This window comes from Alternaria hordeiaustralica, assembly GCF_023758085.1.
Source record: "Alternaria hordeiaustralica strain BMP 2776 chromosome Unknown scaffold_1, whole genome shotgun sequence".
Lineage (NCBI taxonomy): Eukaryota > Fungi > Ascomycota > Dothideomycetes > Pleosporales > Pleosporaceae > Alternaria > Alternaria hordeiaustralica.
Genome location: NW_026056773.1, coordinates 1,922,368 through 1,938,444, shown reverse-complemented (window position 1 = coordinate 1,938,444; position 16,077 = coordinate 1,922,368). Strand labels below are relative to the sequence as shown.

The following is a 16,077-nucleotide window of genomic DNA, read 5'->3' as shown; positions in this document are numbered from 1 at the left end:
GCTTATATTATTATAGAGAGCGTAAATAGTATTAAATATAAGATTAAGAAAGTAGATAGCTTTCTAATTAAAATAGTTCTTTAGTAGAGTTTTATTAAAGTTACTAACGTAAGTTTCTTTACTATTTAAGCTATATTTATAGACTAATAGAATATAATAAACTAATTCTAGTTTTAGAGTTACGTAGCTATTATATAGTTATTAAGTAAAGTTAGTATTATAGGCAGCGCTTATAAATAGCTTAGTAGTTAGAGAAGATAAGTATAATAACTAGTATATCTATTCTATTTTAGTATTACTATTATTAATATTTCTCTAAAAGAATATAAACTAGTTAGTATTATATATAGCGCTATTACGCTTAAAGTAAAAAAGTAAAATAAAAAAAAAGTTATAGTAAATATCTTACTTAGAGCGCTATATAGTAATCTTAGAGTTAAAGAATACTTTCTTATAGTATATAACTATATTATTTTTCTAAAGTAGATTCTTAGTAGAGTTTTTATTCTCTAAAAAGTTAATAAAAAAGTATTTACTCTAAGATTAAAAGTTCTCTTAGTATAAGAAATTTAAAGCATTACTAAAGTTATTATTAAATAATCTTAAAACTAGAGAGTTACTAGTACTATATAAGTTAGTATTTCTATATAAGTAGAGTAACTAAAGAGATACTAAAAAGATAGAGCTACTAATAGTAGTTTTTATTACTTAGGTATTCTAAGTAGATATAGAGAAGAACGCTAGAAAGAGTATAAAAAAAAATATATAAGAGTTAAATAAGCTACCTAAAAAGCTACTACTACTACCTAGAGTATAAGTAGTAGAGAATATAGTAAAAGTAGCGTATAAGAGAACACTACTACTACTACTACTACTACTAGTAACTAGTAAAGAGAATAGCGTAGCGCTAATAAGCTTAGATATAAGCTTAAGAGTTATTTTCTAACTAGTTTTAGTAATTTAGTTAAGTAGAGTTTAAGTATTTATATTCTAAAACGCTATAGCGTTTAGTATAATAGCTAATATATTAGGTAGAGTATAAGCGCTTAATTATTATTAATTATACGTTTTTAAAGATTACTAAAGATAAACTTAGCCTATTACGCTAGAGTTACTAATATAATTTAAAGACTATAATAATATATAAAAGTTATATTAAGATTAGATAGTTAAGTTAATTTAAATTTAAAAGTTATTATAGTATAAAGAAGAAGATCTACTTTATAAAAACTATATATAGGTAGAGTAAGTATATAGACTACTTAGCTAGGTATCTAAACTATAATAACTTTAGCTATATATTTATAATAAAGTTAGAATCTTATACTTCTATATAATCTATCTACTAGATACTAATAATAAATACTTAATATAGAGCTAGAATTAAGAAAAAAAGTATATATAGTTTTACTATCTTAAAATATTTTCTTTTTATAAATAAACTTATAAAAAAAAATACTAAGTAAGCTTATTAAGTAATAGTAAAAGCTTACTTTATAATACTATAAAGTTATCTAAATCTAGGTATTTACTACTAGTTAATACTTTATTACTAGCCTTAAATACTTTTATAAATAGCTATTATAGCTTATCTAAAGTAGCTTTCTATTAGCTTTTTTTAAAACTAAAAAATCTTTCTACTTCTATAGTTTAGCTATAACTTTCTCTAATACTTATTAAAGTTATATAATACTTATTATATTTACTTTTTACTATAGTTTTATTAGCGCTATAAGAAAATAGAAGCTATAAAAAATAAGCTTATTTTTAGTCTCTAATAAGTTTATTATAGTTTATATTAACTTTAGTAGAAACGTATTACTATACTTTTACTATATTATAGTAATATATTTATATACTTTAGACCTTTTATATAATATTCTCTATAGCTTTAAAAGTAGCTTTAAGCTTAACGCTTAACTTAGTAAGAGTAGAATATTACATGCTAGTAGGTTTATTTTTAAGAGATTTAGCAATACTGCTTAGAGGCTCTGTAGCAGCTTAATTAGCTAAGTATATAGCATCTAACTTAATGCCTTTCTTGCACTCTCTGCAAAACTAACCAAAGGGCTCCTATTGGGCAACAGCTGCCGGCATCGGGATGCCGATGAACCCAATCAACATAATCAAGAGCCAGAGGATTATCTTAATAGCGCCGAAGATGAGGAGGAAGGCCAACTTGGCAGCGGCAAGGGAAAGGATAAGAAGAACGATCCCAAAGAACAATATGGCAAGGCCCTGCAAGATTGTTTTCACCACCTCCAATAGAACCTGAATGCCGGGTTGTGAAGTCAGCAAGTGCATCATACACGCTGTATACCAGATTATTACGTACCCAAGATCGGCGGTAGAGAAGTTCTCGCATCTCTCCATAAGAATTCGTGGTGGTGGACTTTCTTGTATGAGTTCCGCTGCTAGATTCGAGGCCCTTTTCCGCGGCGCTGATATCGACCAGGCTATCTTTTTCGTCTTGGCTAACAGTTTGAGACATCGTTGCGATACTGCTTTGAAGAGTTTCGATGCAATGTATTGGGAGGGAGGAGGTACTGAGCCCATTCGGCAGGGCACAGCAGGGCTTTCAAGGTGTGCAGTGATGTCCGGGTAGCGAGACACGCGACCGTGGAGCCCCAGGAGGAGGTACTCTGGTTCTGCCCATGATTAGCAACACTCGCGCAGATCGAGCAGTGAATCACTCAAAATGCATGCAATCTACAGAGACTCGCAATACTGACAAGACAATAGGCGTGTCGGCGGAATCTTGTTCATATGTGCCTGTTGCTTTGAACAGCTCCAATAGAAATTACACCCCAAATGTCATGGAATGTGTGGGCCTAAAAATACGTACTTGGTAAGTCAGTCCGACGATAGAAAACAAGCACATAGTCTGCAAGTGCCCTGACCCAACGTCACTTTTGAGATAAACATGAAAAGCTCGATATGCGTACACCATCCAGTTCAAATGTCGACACGGCATCTAGTATTAGAGCACACGGCTGGCATCCATCTATATGATTACAGTCTTGCCCACATGTCCACAATACAATTCTCAATTTGGTACGAGCCACTCCTGAATATCCACACAATTATACCGTTAGCCTCCAGGGGACAGAACGCTCAATCAAATCCCTTCCAACCACACTTGAAATGGCGCTGCCATCCAGTGTACCCTTTATACATGGGTTGCCAATCTGCCGCGTTGAGATCCTGGCACCACATGTCTTTGGAAACCAGAGGAGCCTTCTTCTTGTTATCCTTACAAGCTTGCTCGCAAGTCTGCAGCCTCCATGGGTCACTTTCGATGCGATTTTCTGTTGTCATGTAAGGCCTGCATGGGATGCCCGGCATGGAATCGCAGCCGGTGACCTTCTTGCGGATCTCAAAATTGACTTTGGCCATATCACCATTGTGTGCTAGGAAAAGTTAGCGCGTGTCTAATAAGGCGATAAAAGAGTTCACTTACGTTCATATACGGTCACGTCAACTCCAAAAGGCATTGAATCACCGTACGGACGATTAACGCTCTGGATGTAGTCGGTGATTTTCGAGTCCTTGTTGTAACCGCGTACATTGTGGAAACCCGCGTGGAAGCCATTGGGATCGTACAAGTCCCATCCTAATTCCGCGTAGTCGTCGTACAAGAATTGCTGAAATTCCACTGTCCAGTGGCCGTTCCTGTCCATAGGTGTATGGCTAGGAGCTGGTGCTGCCGAAGTGGTGGACGACGAAGAACTGGTGGACGACGAGGACCTGCTAGACGACGAGGAACTACTAGACGATACCTTGGAAGAGCTTTTTGAGGTTGATGAACCCATGCTAGAGTACGTCCACGTGTTTGATGGCTCATCGGGATTGTTGTTTCCCTCATCATCATCCAAAGAGAGCGGTGCTCGGGTACATGCTGGGGCGTCGGAAGTTAGCGTGCCGGTAGTAGTCAGCGTTGTCGTGGTGTCGTAGCCTTTAGCCGGCTCGCAGATGGTCCTCGTGGCATCGATCAGCGGCAGACATACAGATGTAACCATCGTGGATGATGTACCACCGCCGAAGAAGCTATAGCTAGAAGGCATGGACGAAACGTCAAAACCCTCCGTGCACATGACGAAGCGATCAGTGATGGTGGTCCGCATGTTGTCGTCGCAATCTTCTGGGTCTGGTTGGTCCGCCGGTTTAGTTGGCGCAGGGCCAGGCTTCGGCCCACAACCGCCCGGAACGGTACAACCTGGGAGGCTACAAAGTTCTGGCGGGCATGGATCACACCCTGTTGGACCTGGACAGTATCCGTCGGCGCCTATGATACCCGTAGGCCGCGGGCCGGTATGACAACCGAAGAAGATGCACGGGTCACAGCCGAAGATACCACATGGAATGGTGAGCGAAATGGGCGGAACGACATCTTCAGGGCAGCCAGGCCCGAACCCTAGTCCCGCCCACCCGCATCCACACCCGAAAAGCTTACATTTAGGGTTCGTAGGTTTTGGAAACGATGTCGGCTTTGGCTTTGGCGGCTTGACTGATGGATCGTCATTGTCGCTATCGCTAGGACTGTCGCTGTCGTGATCCTTGTCACATTTGTGTGGGACACAAAGGCAGAAAGGCCGCTTGAAGAGCAAGAATGATGCGAGTCTCTGTGTGACGCATGCAGCGATACAGTTCTCCTCTTTGCACTCGGGGTCGCTGTCTGTAACAGAGTCTGGATCGCCTGGGTGACCATCCTTACCACCGTCGTCATCCGGGCCAAACCACCATAGATGACACCACTTGTAATTAGCTGGCTCAAGACATTCGTGCGGTGGTTCTTCATCGGGAGGGCGAGGGAACACATAGCCCACACAATACTTTAGGCACCACTCGAGGGAACGACACAATTCGGGACAGCCTACGCCTGTAGGCATCGGACTGGGAGGTATAGTGCTGCTCCCAATCACGATCGGAGCAGAAATGGAGCCACTTGCGGTGCTGCTTCCCGAGACACCAGGAGGGACGATGATGGAGCCGCTTGGGGTGCTGCTTCCACTCGGAGGGATAATGGTGATGCCATTCGAGGTGCTGCTTCCCGAGACCCCAGGAGGGACGATGATGGAGCCACTTGGGGTGCTGCTTCCCGAGACACCAGGAGGGATGATGATGGAGCCACTTGGGGTGCTGCTTCCCGAGACACCAGGAGGGACGATGATGGAGCCGCTTGGGGTGCTGCTTCCACTAGGAGGGATGATGGTGATGCCATTCGAGGTGCTGCTACCAGGAATTCCAGTGGGGATGACGATGGAGCCACTCGAGGTAGTGCTTCCCGTGAAACCAGGAGGGATGATGATGATGCCATTCGAGGTGCTGATACCAGGAATTCCAGTGGGGATGACGATGGAGCCACCCGAGGTAGTGCTTGCCGTGAAACCAGGAGGGATGATGATGATGCCAGTAGAGGTGCTGCTACCAGAAATCCCAGTAGGGATGATGATGATGCCTTCTACAGTAGTGCTGCCTTGGACTGAAGTCAATCGAGTGCTCGGGATTGCGCTTCCAGACGATTGTGCAGCCGAACTGCCTTGAGCACTTGACTGAGCCACAGAAGATGAGCCAGAAGGCGCGACGAGTGATTCAGACGCGGACACAGAGGTACTAGGTGATGCCGATGACCATGCAGTCGAAGTGCTACCGGCTTGGCTGCTCGATATACTCGTGGGCGCTACAGATCCCGCGGAAGAACTCCACGCTCCAGAAGATGGGGCGGCTGATGATCCAACGACTGAGCTTGTCGGGGCGCGGGAAGATGGTGCAGTAGAGCTTCCTTGAATTGAGGATGCAGTGGGGGGCGGCACAACGACACTTGAGCCAGCTTGAGAGGATATTTGACTGCTCCAAGCTGCGGTGGACGACGGGACAGAAGACGGCACGGAGGATGCCCACTGAGAAGACGAGGATGCAGCTTGAGAAGACGAAGACGCAGCTTGAGAGGACTGTTGACTGCTCCAAGCTGCGGAAGACGACGGGGCAGGAGGCGGCACCGAGGACGCCCATTGAGAAGACGAAGTTTGGCTGCTCCACACAGTAGAGGATGGCGGAACAGGTCCTTGCACTGATGATGGAGGCGCGGAGGCTTGCACCGAGGATGCCGACTGAGATGATGCAGCTTGAGACGAGGGCTGACTGCTCCATACCACTGAGGATGGAGTTGCGGAGCCCTGTACTGAAGACACGATCGATGGGGGTGGGACAGCGACTGCAGAGGACGGGCTCGCAGAGCCTTGCACCGAAGACACAATGGACGGTGGCGGGACAGCGACTACAGAGGATGCGGAAGGTCGAGGTGAGCCTTGTATCGAAGACACAATTGTAGGCGGTGGTATAGCGACCACGGAAGACGGAGGCGGGCGGGGAGAGCCTTGCACCGAAGACACGATGGATGGAGGCGGGACAGCAACCACGCTGGAGGCGACCGGGGGATAGTGGACGCTGGTCGGTGGAACGACGGTACCTTGTACAGATGTCGTGACCGAGATCGGGTCGGTAGGAATTCCGTATTGTCGGGGAATTAAGATGGACGAGGGATCCGCCGCACCCTGGATTTCAGCCTGTCCGCTGCCGACCGTAGAAGCGACCGTAGAGGATGGAGAGCTGCCGGCGTAGCCACCGGTAGCGGCCAGCCCTAGAAGAGTGAAGACGGAAAGGCGCATCGTCGGAAGCTGCAGTCGTCGTCCGCAATTGCTTCGATTTTGAAGAGGGCGAAAGAGGGTTGAGGAAGCGAGTGGAAGGCGCGGTGGAGGGGAAGCTGTACGAGGCCGGTGAGCGCGAGCTGATATACAACGGAAGAGCTAGGCACAAGCGCTAGTCGGGTGGTGAGGGTCTCGAGATTAGGGTCCGTGAGGAAGGCGCGACAGGGTGAGGGGCAAGTCCGCGTAGGCAACGGCGTGGCCAGCATGCTAAGTGAAAGAGTGTGCGGCCGCACACCGCTCGGCCTGGCAGAGGTGTCTAATGAATTGGAGCGCAAATATCTCTATCCTTGTCACCAAGAGAGACCGTGGCAAGAGCCTCGAGGTCATTCCTCTGAGCTTGTAGTCATTGAACCCAGTCCGTATCATCACTGCTCTTGCTCCTGGAAGTGACATCACGTTGTACTCTTAGCAGGATTGTCGTGTCCACTTCTCTTCCTGATCCTTGTACTTCCACATCAGTTGTACGTATATACCGGGTTTCAAACTCACGTAAGAGCTGTTGACGATCTAGCTGCAAGTAGACACCCATCGGTCTGGGTAGGCATGCTAGTGGGACTCGATTCACTCGGAGATTCGAGGTTAATACGCTGCGACTCACATTGATGATTCTAACAAGCATGAGACGCGTATTCCAAGCATTCTCGTTATCGAAACAGACCGGTCTGAATAGTTGCGACGCAACTGACTGCCACTCAATGGACTGACGTTGCAAGCGTATGCAACATCGTGAAAAGCGAGGACAGCGTCAGAGGGTAAGTTATTGGAGATGGTGAGATGAAATGTGAACGACTGTGACGAGATCATATCCAATGTCTACGTGGAAGCTGAACTCGAAAGGGACTGAAGTCTAGTTGCAGCACACGGGCGAACGTGGATGTTTTCCGAAGCAAACGGATGCGACGCTGCAACCAGTATAGGTCTGAAAAAGATGAGAAAATAGCTTGGGCGGTAGGCAGAGCGCTGATTGAGAGATGAGGATAAGTTGCGTTGATGACCGCACGTTTGCTGGTGACAACGGCAATGATGAGATGGATGAGGAGACGAGCCACGCGAAGAGCGTACCTAGAGACGCGACCGCGATGCCCCACTTTCCGTAACGCGCTAGACACGCGTCAGGCGCCCCGCCGTCCCCGGGGCCTGCGCTTCGTCGAGATGGCGGCTATCACGTCATCCATGATACAGCACGTCGAGATGCTACCACACTGTACATCTGCATTGAACTTATTACCTTGAATTCCTTCCGGCCAGACTCCACACTAGAAACGCGCGCCAGCACCTATCCCCGCCTGATGCTACGGCGCATGCGCTCCACGATCATCCGTCCTCCGCGTCCCTCACGTTCTACACGTCTCGTCGATTCGTTACCTATACAAGCCGTAATATTAGTCCGCGATACGCTCGACTCGGCATCATATCAGTCCACTATATAGCCCAGTCCGCAGGAATATCCCTGAGAGATGCAGTCATGGGAAAGACTAGGCTAGAGGCAGCAGTGTGCTTGAGAACGTCGCGCTACATCCTGTCTATCATAAAGCTTGTGGACCTGCATTGCTATTTTCATCCAGAAAGCAGTTGTGCATGAGCCCGGGTACACGCCCACGCCTGGGTCTTGCACCACCTGCAAAGCCTTTGCTCTAGCCCTATGAAGATGCGTTTGGGTAGCCGGACATGGAATAGCCACCGCGAACATTTGTTGGATCGACGACGTTGAAGACTCATGGGTTCCGATGAGCCTCTGAATAGAATACGACATACCTCATTTTTCTAGCTCAATCGTCGACAGAACCTTCTCCGTGGCATGAGTACCGAGGAGATGACTGGCTGACTGAGGTACGAAACAACCAGTGATTTGGGGTTCTGTAGTTCTCAGAAAGATTGTTTCGTATGGCTTTCGATATCATGGCTTTCCGGTATATGGCATTTTCATGTCCGAATGCTTCGCGGCTACATTCTCACATCCCGAGGTCACCTTGACCGCATTTAGCAAATTGAAACCAATGTCAACCATACATATAGCGTGTTATGTGGCCCTGGACCAGAGGCTGGGTAGCTTAGGAAAACGTCTTTACGCATCACACAACCCGTGGCCAAGCATGCTTCATCAGTGGTTGCACTTTCCTTTCCAAGACCTTCGTCATAGAAGACACGCGCGCAAATTGGGATGTGGAACAATCGCTCCTTCACCTACGAAGTCACTGTGGCAGCCTCCAATAGCCGCTAGTCTTGCGCCTTGCCTCTTGTATCACGCTGTTCGTCTTGCTGACGTTCCTTGTATCTGTTGCTTCGTTCAGTTTCCCTGGCAGCGATCAGCGACATGACCTTCGTCACCGCCCTTGTCGTCGCGGTTGCCATACACACAGTTGTCGGCAGTATCAAGACTCCGCTGGCCTCCGCACCCATCTCAGACCGTAACATCACCCGCATATCTTCAAATTCGACCAGCCGTGAACCCAACGGACTACACCCCACGGTGGCCTTCTGGGACGATGATTATGCCGCGGAGGAGGATTGGAACAAGAATGCAGCCAAAGGAGGCGCCCTGATCTGTGGTCTCGAAGGCTCTGATCAGACCGCAGGCCGTCAGATGAAAGATACTCGCGAACCCCCATCTGCTGCAAGGCCTTACAATAGTGACCTCAAGATAGAGCTTCAGGACTGGTACTGGCGAGAAACTAGCTCATCGTCGTTCAGCTGCAGCTTTTCTGAGCACTGGCATTTCTCACATGCGATGCGCTCACTTGGTCTCGACGGACGGCCGACTTCAGCAGGCGGAGATAACCAGTGCTATAGGGTCGAGCATTGGGACCCAGAGAAAAGAGATAATGAGGGCAACCAGATCCCGGCTATCAATCAGTGGTACAGCACAGCAGGTAACAACAAGCAATACAGAGTGAGTTTAGGCTTGCGTATGAGCAGTAGTTAGATGCTGACGGCGTTACAGGCAACAAAGGCGCATTTTGAATTCGGAATCAACACCAAAGGAGGCGCTATCTATGGTCTCTTCCTTGAAAGCCCTCAAGCATCCGCCAAGACTATCTGGGGCGGTGGTACGAAGGAGCCGAACAAAGACGACCTACCTCAACTTCGCGCTTTCTCAGACATCATCTGGGGATTTTGGGTTCGTAACAACCCCAATATCAAGAACATTCGCTACTTCTTCATGATAGCCATCTCCAACGAGGTGACTAATCAAATCATCGCTTCTTGTCTACGCGACCGTAACACCGAACTAAGCGAGTGGCCGGGAACCGACTTCTCTACCACTACGGATCAGGGCCATGCGCTACTAGGCAAGTCGCGTTCAACTCCGATGACATATAGTAAGACTAACCCAAACCAGGATCTCCAAACGGTGCTGGGTTCGCTTACTTTCTCATGCAGCACAAATTACAACTTGGCCAAAAGACCATCAGCAAGATCACTATCTTCAGGCCGGAAACAGACGACGACGTCAGCCTTGTCGACGCATCTCTGTGTTTCCACGTGGTCGATGGCCCGCAGCCACCACCTGACGATGCTCATGTGGAAGGGACTGATCGCCTGAAAGCTCGACTTGTGCAAGAGACAAATTCAAAAGATTCATCCCCCAACAGCCTGGTCAGGGTCCACGAGATCTATATGTAGCCAACGGTTAGTGGGCGTTTCAGACATGAGGATGGTGTAGGCAGACATGCAAACACGGACTTGATGTACAAATTCCGTGTACTGTCTCCAGGTTTCTACAGCTAGCCCGTTTTAGCACATGCGCGAGTATTGTATCTATTCATTTCGAATGCTCTCCTTGTTCTGTGTGGTAAACAGACATCCGTGGTGGACTCTCCGTTCATCTCACTCCGATTGCGTACATAAATGCAGGTAATTTCTCAGAATGGTTATTGCGCAGCGGGAATCTTACTTAGCGAATAGTGCAAGTAAAGATCTGTTTAAAATGAGACTGCAAGCATATGTTGGGAGCAAAAGGCGCATATTAGCCGTCTTCGTTGTGGACGGCTGGGGGTGTGATATCGTCTCATTGTCATCACCGAATTAGGGAAGGTGTACCGATGGTCTGTGCGATTGAGCTGGCCATTTCTCTTATTGGATCAGCATTGACGTTCAAACACTCAAGTATTGATCAAGACCACTAATTGCTTCGATGCGCGACCGAAATGGCCCTATTTTGCGCCCACGCATACAGTCGTGGGGGCATGCTGCCCCTAGACATCACGGGCCTGCGCCAATCCGTTCATGCCACACCCTCTTGCGACACGTTCTAAAGCTACAAATTACAACCATAAAGAAAGAATAGAGTGCGCCTTTGACTCAGACTGCGGTCTGGTTCTCAATCACAACCATTCATGGATCCCGCACACCAAAGTGCAGACGCAACAACTCGCGCGAAGCAAGACCGGGCATCATCCTGGGTCGAAGATAGGCGCGTACTGCGCTTCGTTGAAACCGACACCTTCAAAGCTTCTTACCGGATGCGCCCATGGCACAGTTCACAGCTCGCTGGGACTCTCGCGACCCGATGTTGTTGACTATGATTACTCGGCGTATGGTGGAGGTTGTGCATCAGTGCTATCACGCATAGCCAGACGAAGGTCAGTAGGACTGCTGAGGGACGGCGATGAGAGCAGAGGCGCATGAAGACGCGCATTAAATCTCTCGCAAACGGGTTCCAGGTGTGTAAGGTCTACCGTCGGCCGTGCTGTTTCCCCGTCTAGCGACCCGCTATCCCTCCTCGAAAAGAGGCGTCTCCAGAATCCCGGTCTCCGTTCTGTGAGCGCCTTCCATTCAATGTCCTCTGGATCCTGACATTTGCCAAAGTCGACGTATCTGGAGACACTTACGACATAGGTTGATTTCGGAAACCTCGACTCGTCTGCGCAATTCCCAATGAACAGCCTTCGCGGAGTTATTTCGATGACCACTTCGGTAGGGCAGGCGGTGCACCGCAAGGCTTTATCAACATATCCATATTTGAGCTCCTCAGGATCGTGGTACGTGTAGAAGCGAGAGACAGCGTTTCTTATACCACAACCCATGGAATATATATTGAGGACCGAGTTCAGGTGTGGACATAACGAGTATGGAATCCCAAATACTACAGCCTTGGGGTCTACATCCTCGACTTCCGGAATACCACTGACCCATCTCTTTCTCAAAAGCAAATGACCATCACAGGGTAATGCATAGATGTCACTGCCCCACCGTTTTGACCCCTGTTGATGAACGCCTTCAGGGCGCAGGAGATTGTGTCCATACCGAGGGGAGTGCCGGAACCCGCGCATCGTTTCGTGGACGGTTTCCCAGTCCAAACCGTCGAACTTTGTTGTGCGCCGTTTGCATATCGTCCTAGTCCCGTACTTGAAGGCGGCCGGAGCGTTTTGACCCCAAACATCCCGACTACCAGGTGATTTGCGCTTATGGTATGAGCCGCAATAATAACATATGATATGGTCCGGATAGTGCTTGTCGAAGCACAGAACCGAGAACCTCGCTCGCTCAGCCTCATTCCCTTCTTTCTTGATCAGGGCGAAAGGGTTCTTGATGGAGCGGACCAATGTATTCGAGTGGTGGCTCGTCACTGCGAACGTCGCCATAGATGATAAAGGTAGAAGTTCCAATATCTTCCTGGATAAATGCCGAGGCAGTCTGTATAAATGAGTCTGATGGCCAGATTCCCATGGTTTGGGAATATTCATGGGTGTTTCTGTGTGTTGAGTCATCTCGTAAGTCTGGTTTGGTGTTTGCTGGATGTTGTGGTCAGAGATGACTTCTACGCTGCAGACCTTGGGGGGTTTGGGATCTTAGGCGATTATATATGCTCTGAAATCACCGTTGTGCGTCATATTCGGCGCGTGCGCGGCTATCATTTTGGGAGGTAACCACAGGCAGAAGGTATGTTGACCATTACGTAGAGCTGATTGGGTTTATCAAATCGCAGATGCAATACTCGGTACCGCGGGGTGGCCAGAACCCGTGTCGCATGTTGCTGCATACACATCACTGAATCTTGATAAGCAAACACCTTCTGAGCTAATGTATACATCTACCCTATAGTAATTGTGCAGAATTCGATACGAATTGGCAGCTACCATTGGCGTCGCGAGGACCATAGCGACAAGCCACTCACAACTAATTCTACGAGGACCCCCGTGGAATATAATCTTCTGATAAGGATGGCGGCAATAAATGATAATTCTGAAGAACACTCAGGGTTTTACTGCAAATCGTTGGAATAGGTCGTAGTTCTCACAAGCGGCTTTTGTTCTGACCTCTCGTCTGAATGTTTCGTAATAGTCGCCATCGAGCGGAGGAAATAACGCTATCCAGGCGGCGCGCTGGGGAAAAATGTTGGAATGTCCTAGGATAAACCAATGCGGAGTATCTGGGCAGACGGTTCAGCTTCCGGGTTAGATCTTCCGTGAGGGGTGCGAAAGCAGTGCGGAACATGGATATTGTAGCTGCGTCTGGGTAGACCTCACTCGTGTCTTGCGTGCCGAAATGACGCACGACGGCTTGTAAGTACTGCACATAACTGGAGCAGGGTTTGTAGGTGTACACCTCGATAAGACCCGATGAGTTCACTCTGGCAGCAGATATGGAGGTCGGGTGCATCGTGATGCCAAAAGGGCCGTGTTGTGAAATAAGTTTGGTTGTGCATGCTTACACGCATGCGAAGAGAACAAAGGTCCGGATCTTCCCAAAGATCTTTGCGGGTTTTAGTAATCAACGGTTTCCTCAGGGTCTTCCCTAGTCACCTACGTAATTTCTGCTTACCTGGATAACCACACGCCGCAAGCGTTGGCGGAAGCGGCTACGCGACATGCTTCCCACTCCAAGATCAGAATAAATAACAGGCGCTACTCTACGATTTGGAAGAAAGGCATGAATATTACGGAAACGAGCTTTAGTATGACCGCAATGCATGCCCGGATGATGTAAACGTCACGTGACTTGTGCAACCTTCTCTATCGATGTAGAAGCAAGAGTGAAACGATGCATGGAAAGACCTCCGTATGTAGGTAGACAGATATTGAGACGTCTCAGAGGCCATTCTATTCTTGAGCATGCGTCCATGCACTGCGGAGAGCCTGACACAGGACCCGAGTAATCCGCCCACCTGCGCTATACCAAGGCTAGCCGGCATAGCCACCCAACGTCAACGTTCATTGGCCAAAACACATACTCGGGGGAGTAAACAAAAGATCTCGCTGTCTCACTACTGCTGCGTAGTACCGCTATCGTGCCGGAGCGACACATCGATTGGCTGACGATGCCAAAAAGCGCCTCGTGTGTACACGCGGCTCTGATGCACTTGCGGCTATGTGCTTTTCGCTGTTGCCTGAGAGATGATGAGACGCTATCCCAGTCGGTGATGTGACTTAAACAGGCCTGTAGACTTCAGTTTGTCTTTGTTGCACCAAGCCATCTGGCTCTTTTCGTCTTCACCTCAATTTTCAGATACCAACAGATTACCCAAACCAACAATATGATCATGGCGCAGGAACGTTCTCTTCGCGTACTGAATTTGTTTGCCAGTGCCCTCACAACACCTTTCCTCATTGCCATCACCGTTCTCTCGCTGGAATCCCATAGTTACCGGTATTGGTACGACCATCGCGATGTAACTACATTCTGCTTCGGCTATATCCCCCTCGCCATGACTGCGGTTGCTTCAACGGCGAGCATTGTCCACCAACGAAGGCACAATCGTATGCCAGGCCCCAAGTTCGCTCTCCTGGACGGATTGGCGGGTATCGCGTATCTTGCAATACTCATTCCGATCTGGGCGGTCGAGGTTGACGATCTGGGGTCAGCGGGATATGGCTTTTTGGCTGGATACGCAACAGCTCCCATGATTGTCAACATGTAAGCCATTCAAATTCAGAGCCAGTCATCAGTAGGGTTGCTAACATGATGACAGGTTTATCCACTTCTACTTCTTTGCTTGCAAGGCTCGCGCGATGTGGTTTGCGTTGCGTGCTCCGACGGTACATGAGTGCCCCAACTGCCACCACGACTTGACGGTAGGCACTCCACAGATCAAAGAGACGAACAAGGATGGAGCGCGGTACAGCTTGCTGCGCGGAGAAGACTATCTCGATGCCGACGCTGATGCCGAGCGCTACATCGATGAGAGCGCGAGGCCTTCCGAGGAGCAGCTCCGACCTGAGGGTGATGACAAGGAAGACAAGGGCAAGTCCAGCATCGATGTCTGAGATGTGAACTGGCATGATCAGCTTTCGTGTTCTCATGTCATCGAATGGGATAGGACGCCGGAGTGTGAACGGACAACTAAGGGGTTGGCGCTGTGATATCGGATATATTGCGAAACGACTCGCATGAGGGAACACGTTCTGCGATCAAAGTTGAACGAGATTGGTATTGCGGCGATGGTGCAAGAGAGACGTATCATATGTACGACACATCTTTTCTTAGGTTGGTGGGATATCTGGGATTCATTCGTGAAGGGTTTGCGCTGTCGTTATTCATTGGGCTTAACGTATCTACATGTTTTCGATCATACATTCCTATCATGTGTGGTTATATGCATCAATCGATTGCCTATTCAGACATATTGCGGCGGAAATCTCTCGCCTTGATCCCACTGCAGATTGCCACGTCAGTAATGATTCTATTGCAGTAGAAGAGATAAGACTTGCATGCTCCGCGATACACCCACCCTCCCATCGAAAACGGTCAACGACTTCCCCAAAACTTCCGGTGCGGTAGTTAAGCCAGCTTTGTGGGGACTTGAACGCTGTACGTAATGGTGTGATGCTCTGCGAGCCCCAGATTGGAGAGAGGATGTTCCAGGCGGAGTCAGACCCGTTCTGTGCAGCGGGGTTGTGGTTCTATACGTGGTTAGCCGTCATTGATCCTCTTGAAGCTGTCGTGACCCTCTTACAATGTAGTCTTTGGCTATGTATTTGAACGCCTCACTGATGTCCTTCTTGTAGATGAAAGCTTGGGCGAAGGCTTCGGCACGCGTAGCTGTCTGCGCTTCGGTTGTGTTCATCACACGCACGCATGGTGCCGGCTTTGTGGGACGCGCCTGGCGGGCTGCGAGTATATCTGACCTGCTATGTATCTCGGCTGGAGCCGCCAGGGCTATCAGAGGTGCAAGCATGGCACAAACTAGGGTTGTGAAGCGCATTTTGAGGATGATGTCAATATGGCGGCGCAGCGGCAGCGTGAAGATGTAAATGGCAACGAACGTACAGGCGCGAGCACACTTATACCGCGAGCACCATACTTGAGTATCACCGTTGCTCCTCGCACAGACGTGTGATCAACACCAGACTGACAATTTACGGCACAATCTCCCAAATTGATGCGCCGAGCTGCCCCACCGGCAATATTCCGGGGCATCTGCGAGGCG

The 16,077-nt window shown here is 48.4% G+C and overlaps 3 protein-coding genes across 3 annotated transcripts; 2 read left to right on the top strand and 1 right to left on the bottom strand.

The window, feature by feature from the left end:
• Positions 1-3,114: 3,114 nt before the first annotated feature.
• On the bottom strand, positions 3,115-3,680 carry J4E84_000587 (uncharacterized protein; the record flags this gene model as incomplete). The annotated part of the gene is made up of 2 exons (XM_049383225.1): positions 3,115-3,410; positions 3,461-3,680. The coding sequence occupies 2 exons, from the start codon at positions 3,678-3,680 to the stop codon at positions 3,115-3,117; spliced, it is 516 nt and encodes a 171-aa protein (XP_049248743.1).
• A 5,341-nt stretch (positions 3,681-9,021) lies between these two features.
• J4E84_000586 (uncharacterized protein) lies at positions 9,022-10,331 on the top strand (the record flags this gene model as incomplete). Its single annotated transcript, XM_049383224.1, has 3 exons — positions 9,022-9,597; positions 9,649-10,006; positions 10,048-10,331. 3 exons carry the CDS (start codon positions 9,022-9,024, stop codon positions 10,329-10,331), a joined length of 1,218 nt encoding a protein of 405 aa, XP_049248742.1.
• Positions 10,332-14,409: 4,078 nt separating this feature from the next.
• Positions 14,410-14,914, top strand: J4E84_000585 (uncharacterized protein; the record flags this gene model as incomplete). The annotated part of the gene is made up of 2 exons (XM_049383223.1): positions 14,410-14,564; positions 14,620-14,914. The coding sequence occupies 2 exons, from the start codon at positions 14,410-14,412 to the stop codon at positions 14,912-14,914; spliced, it is 450 nt and encodes a 149-aa protein (XP_049248741.1).
• Positions 14,915-16,077: the final 1,163 nt, after the last annotated feature.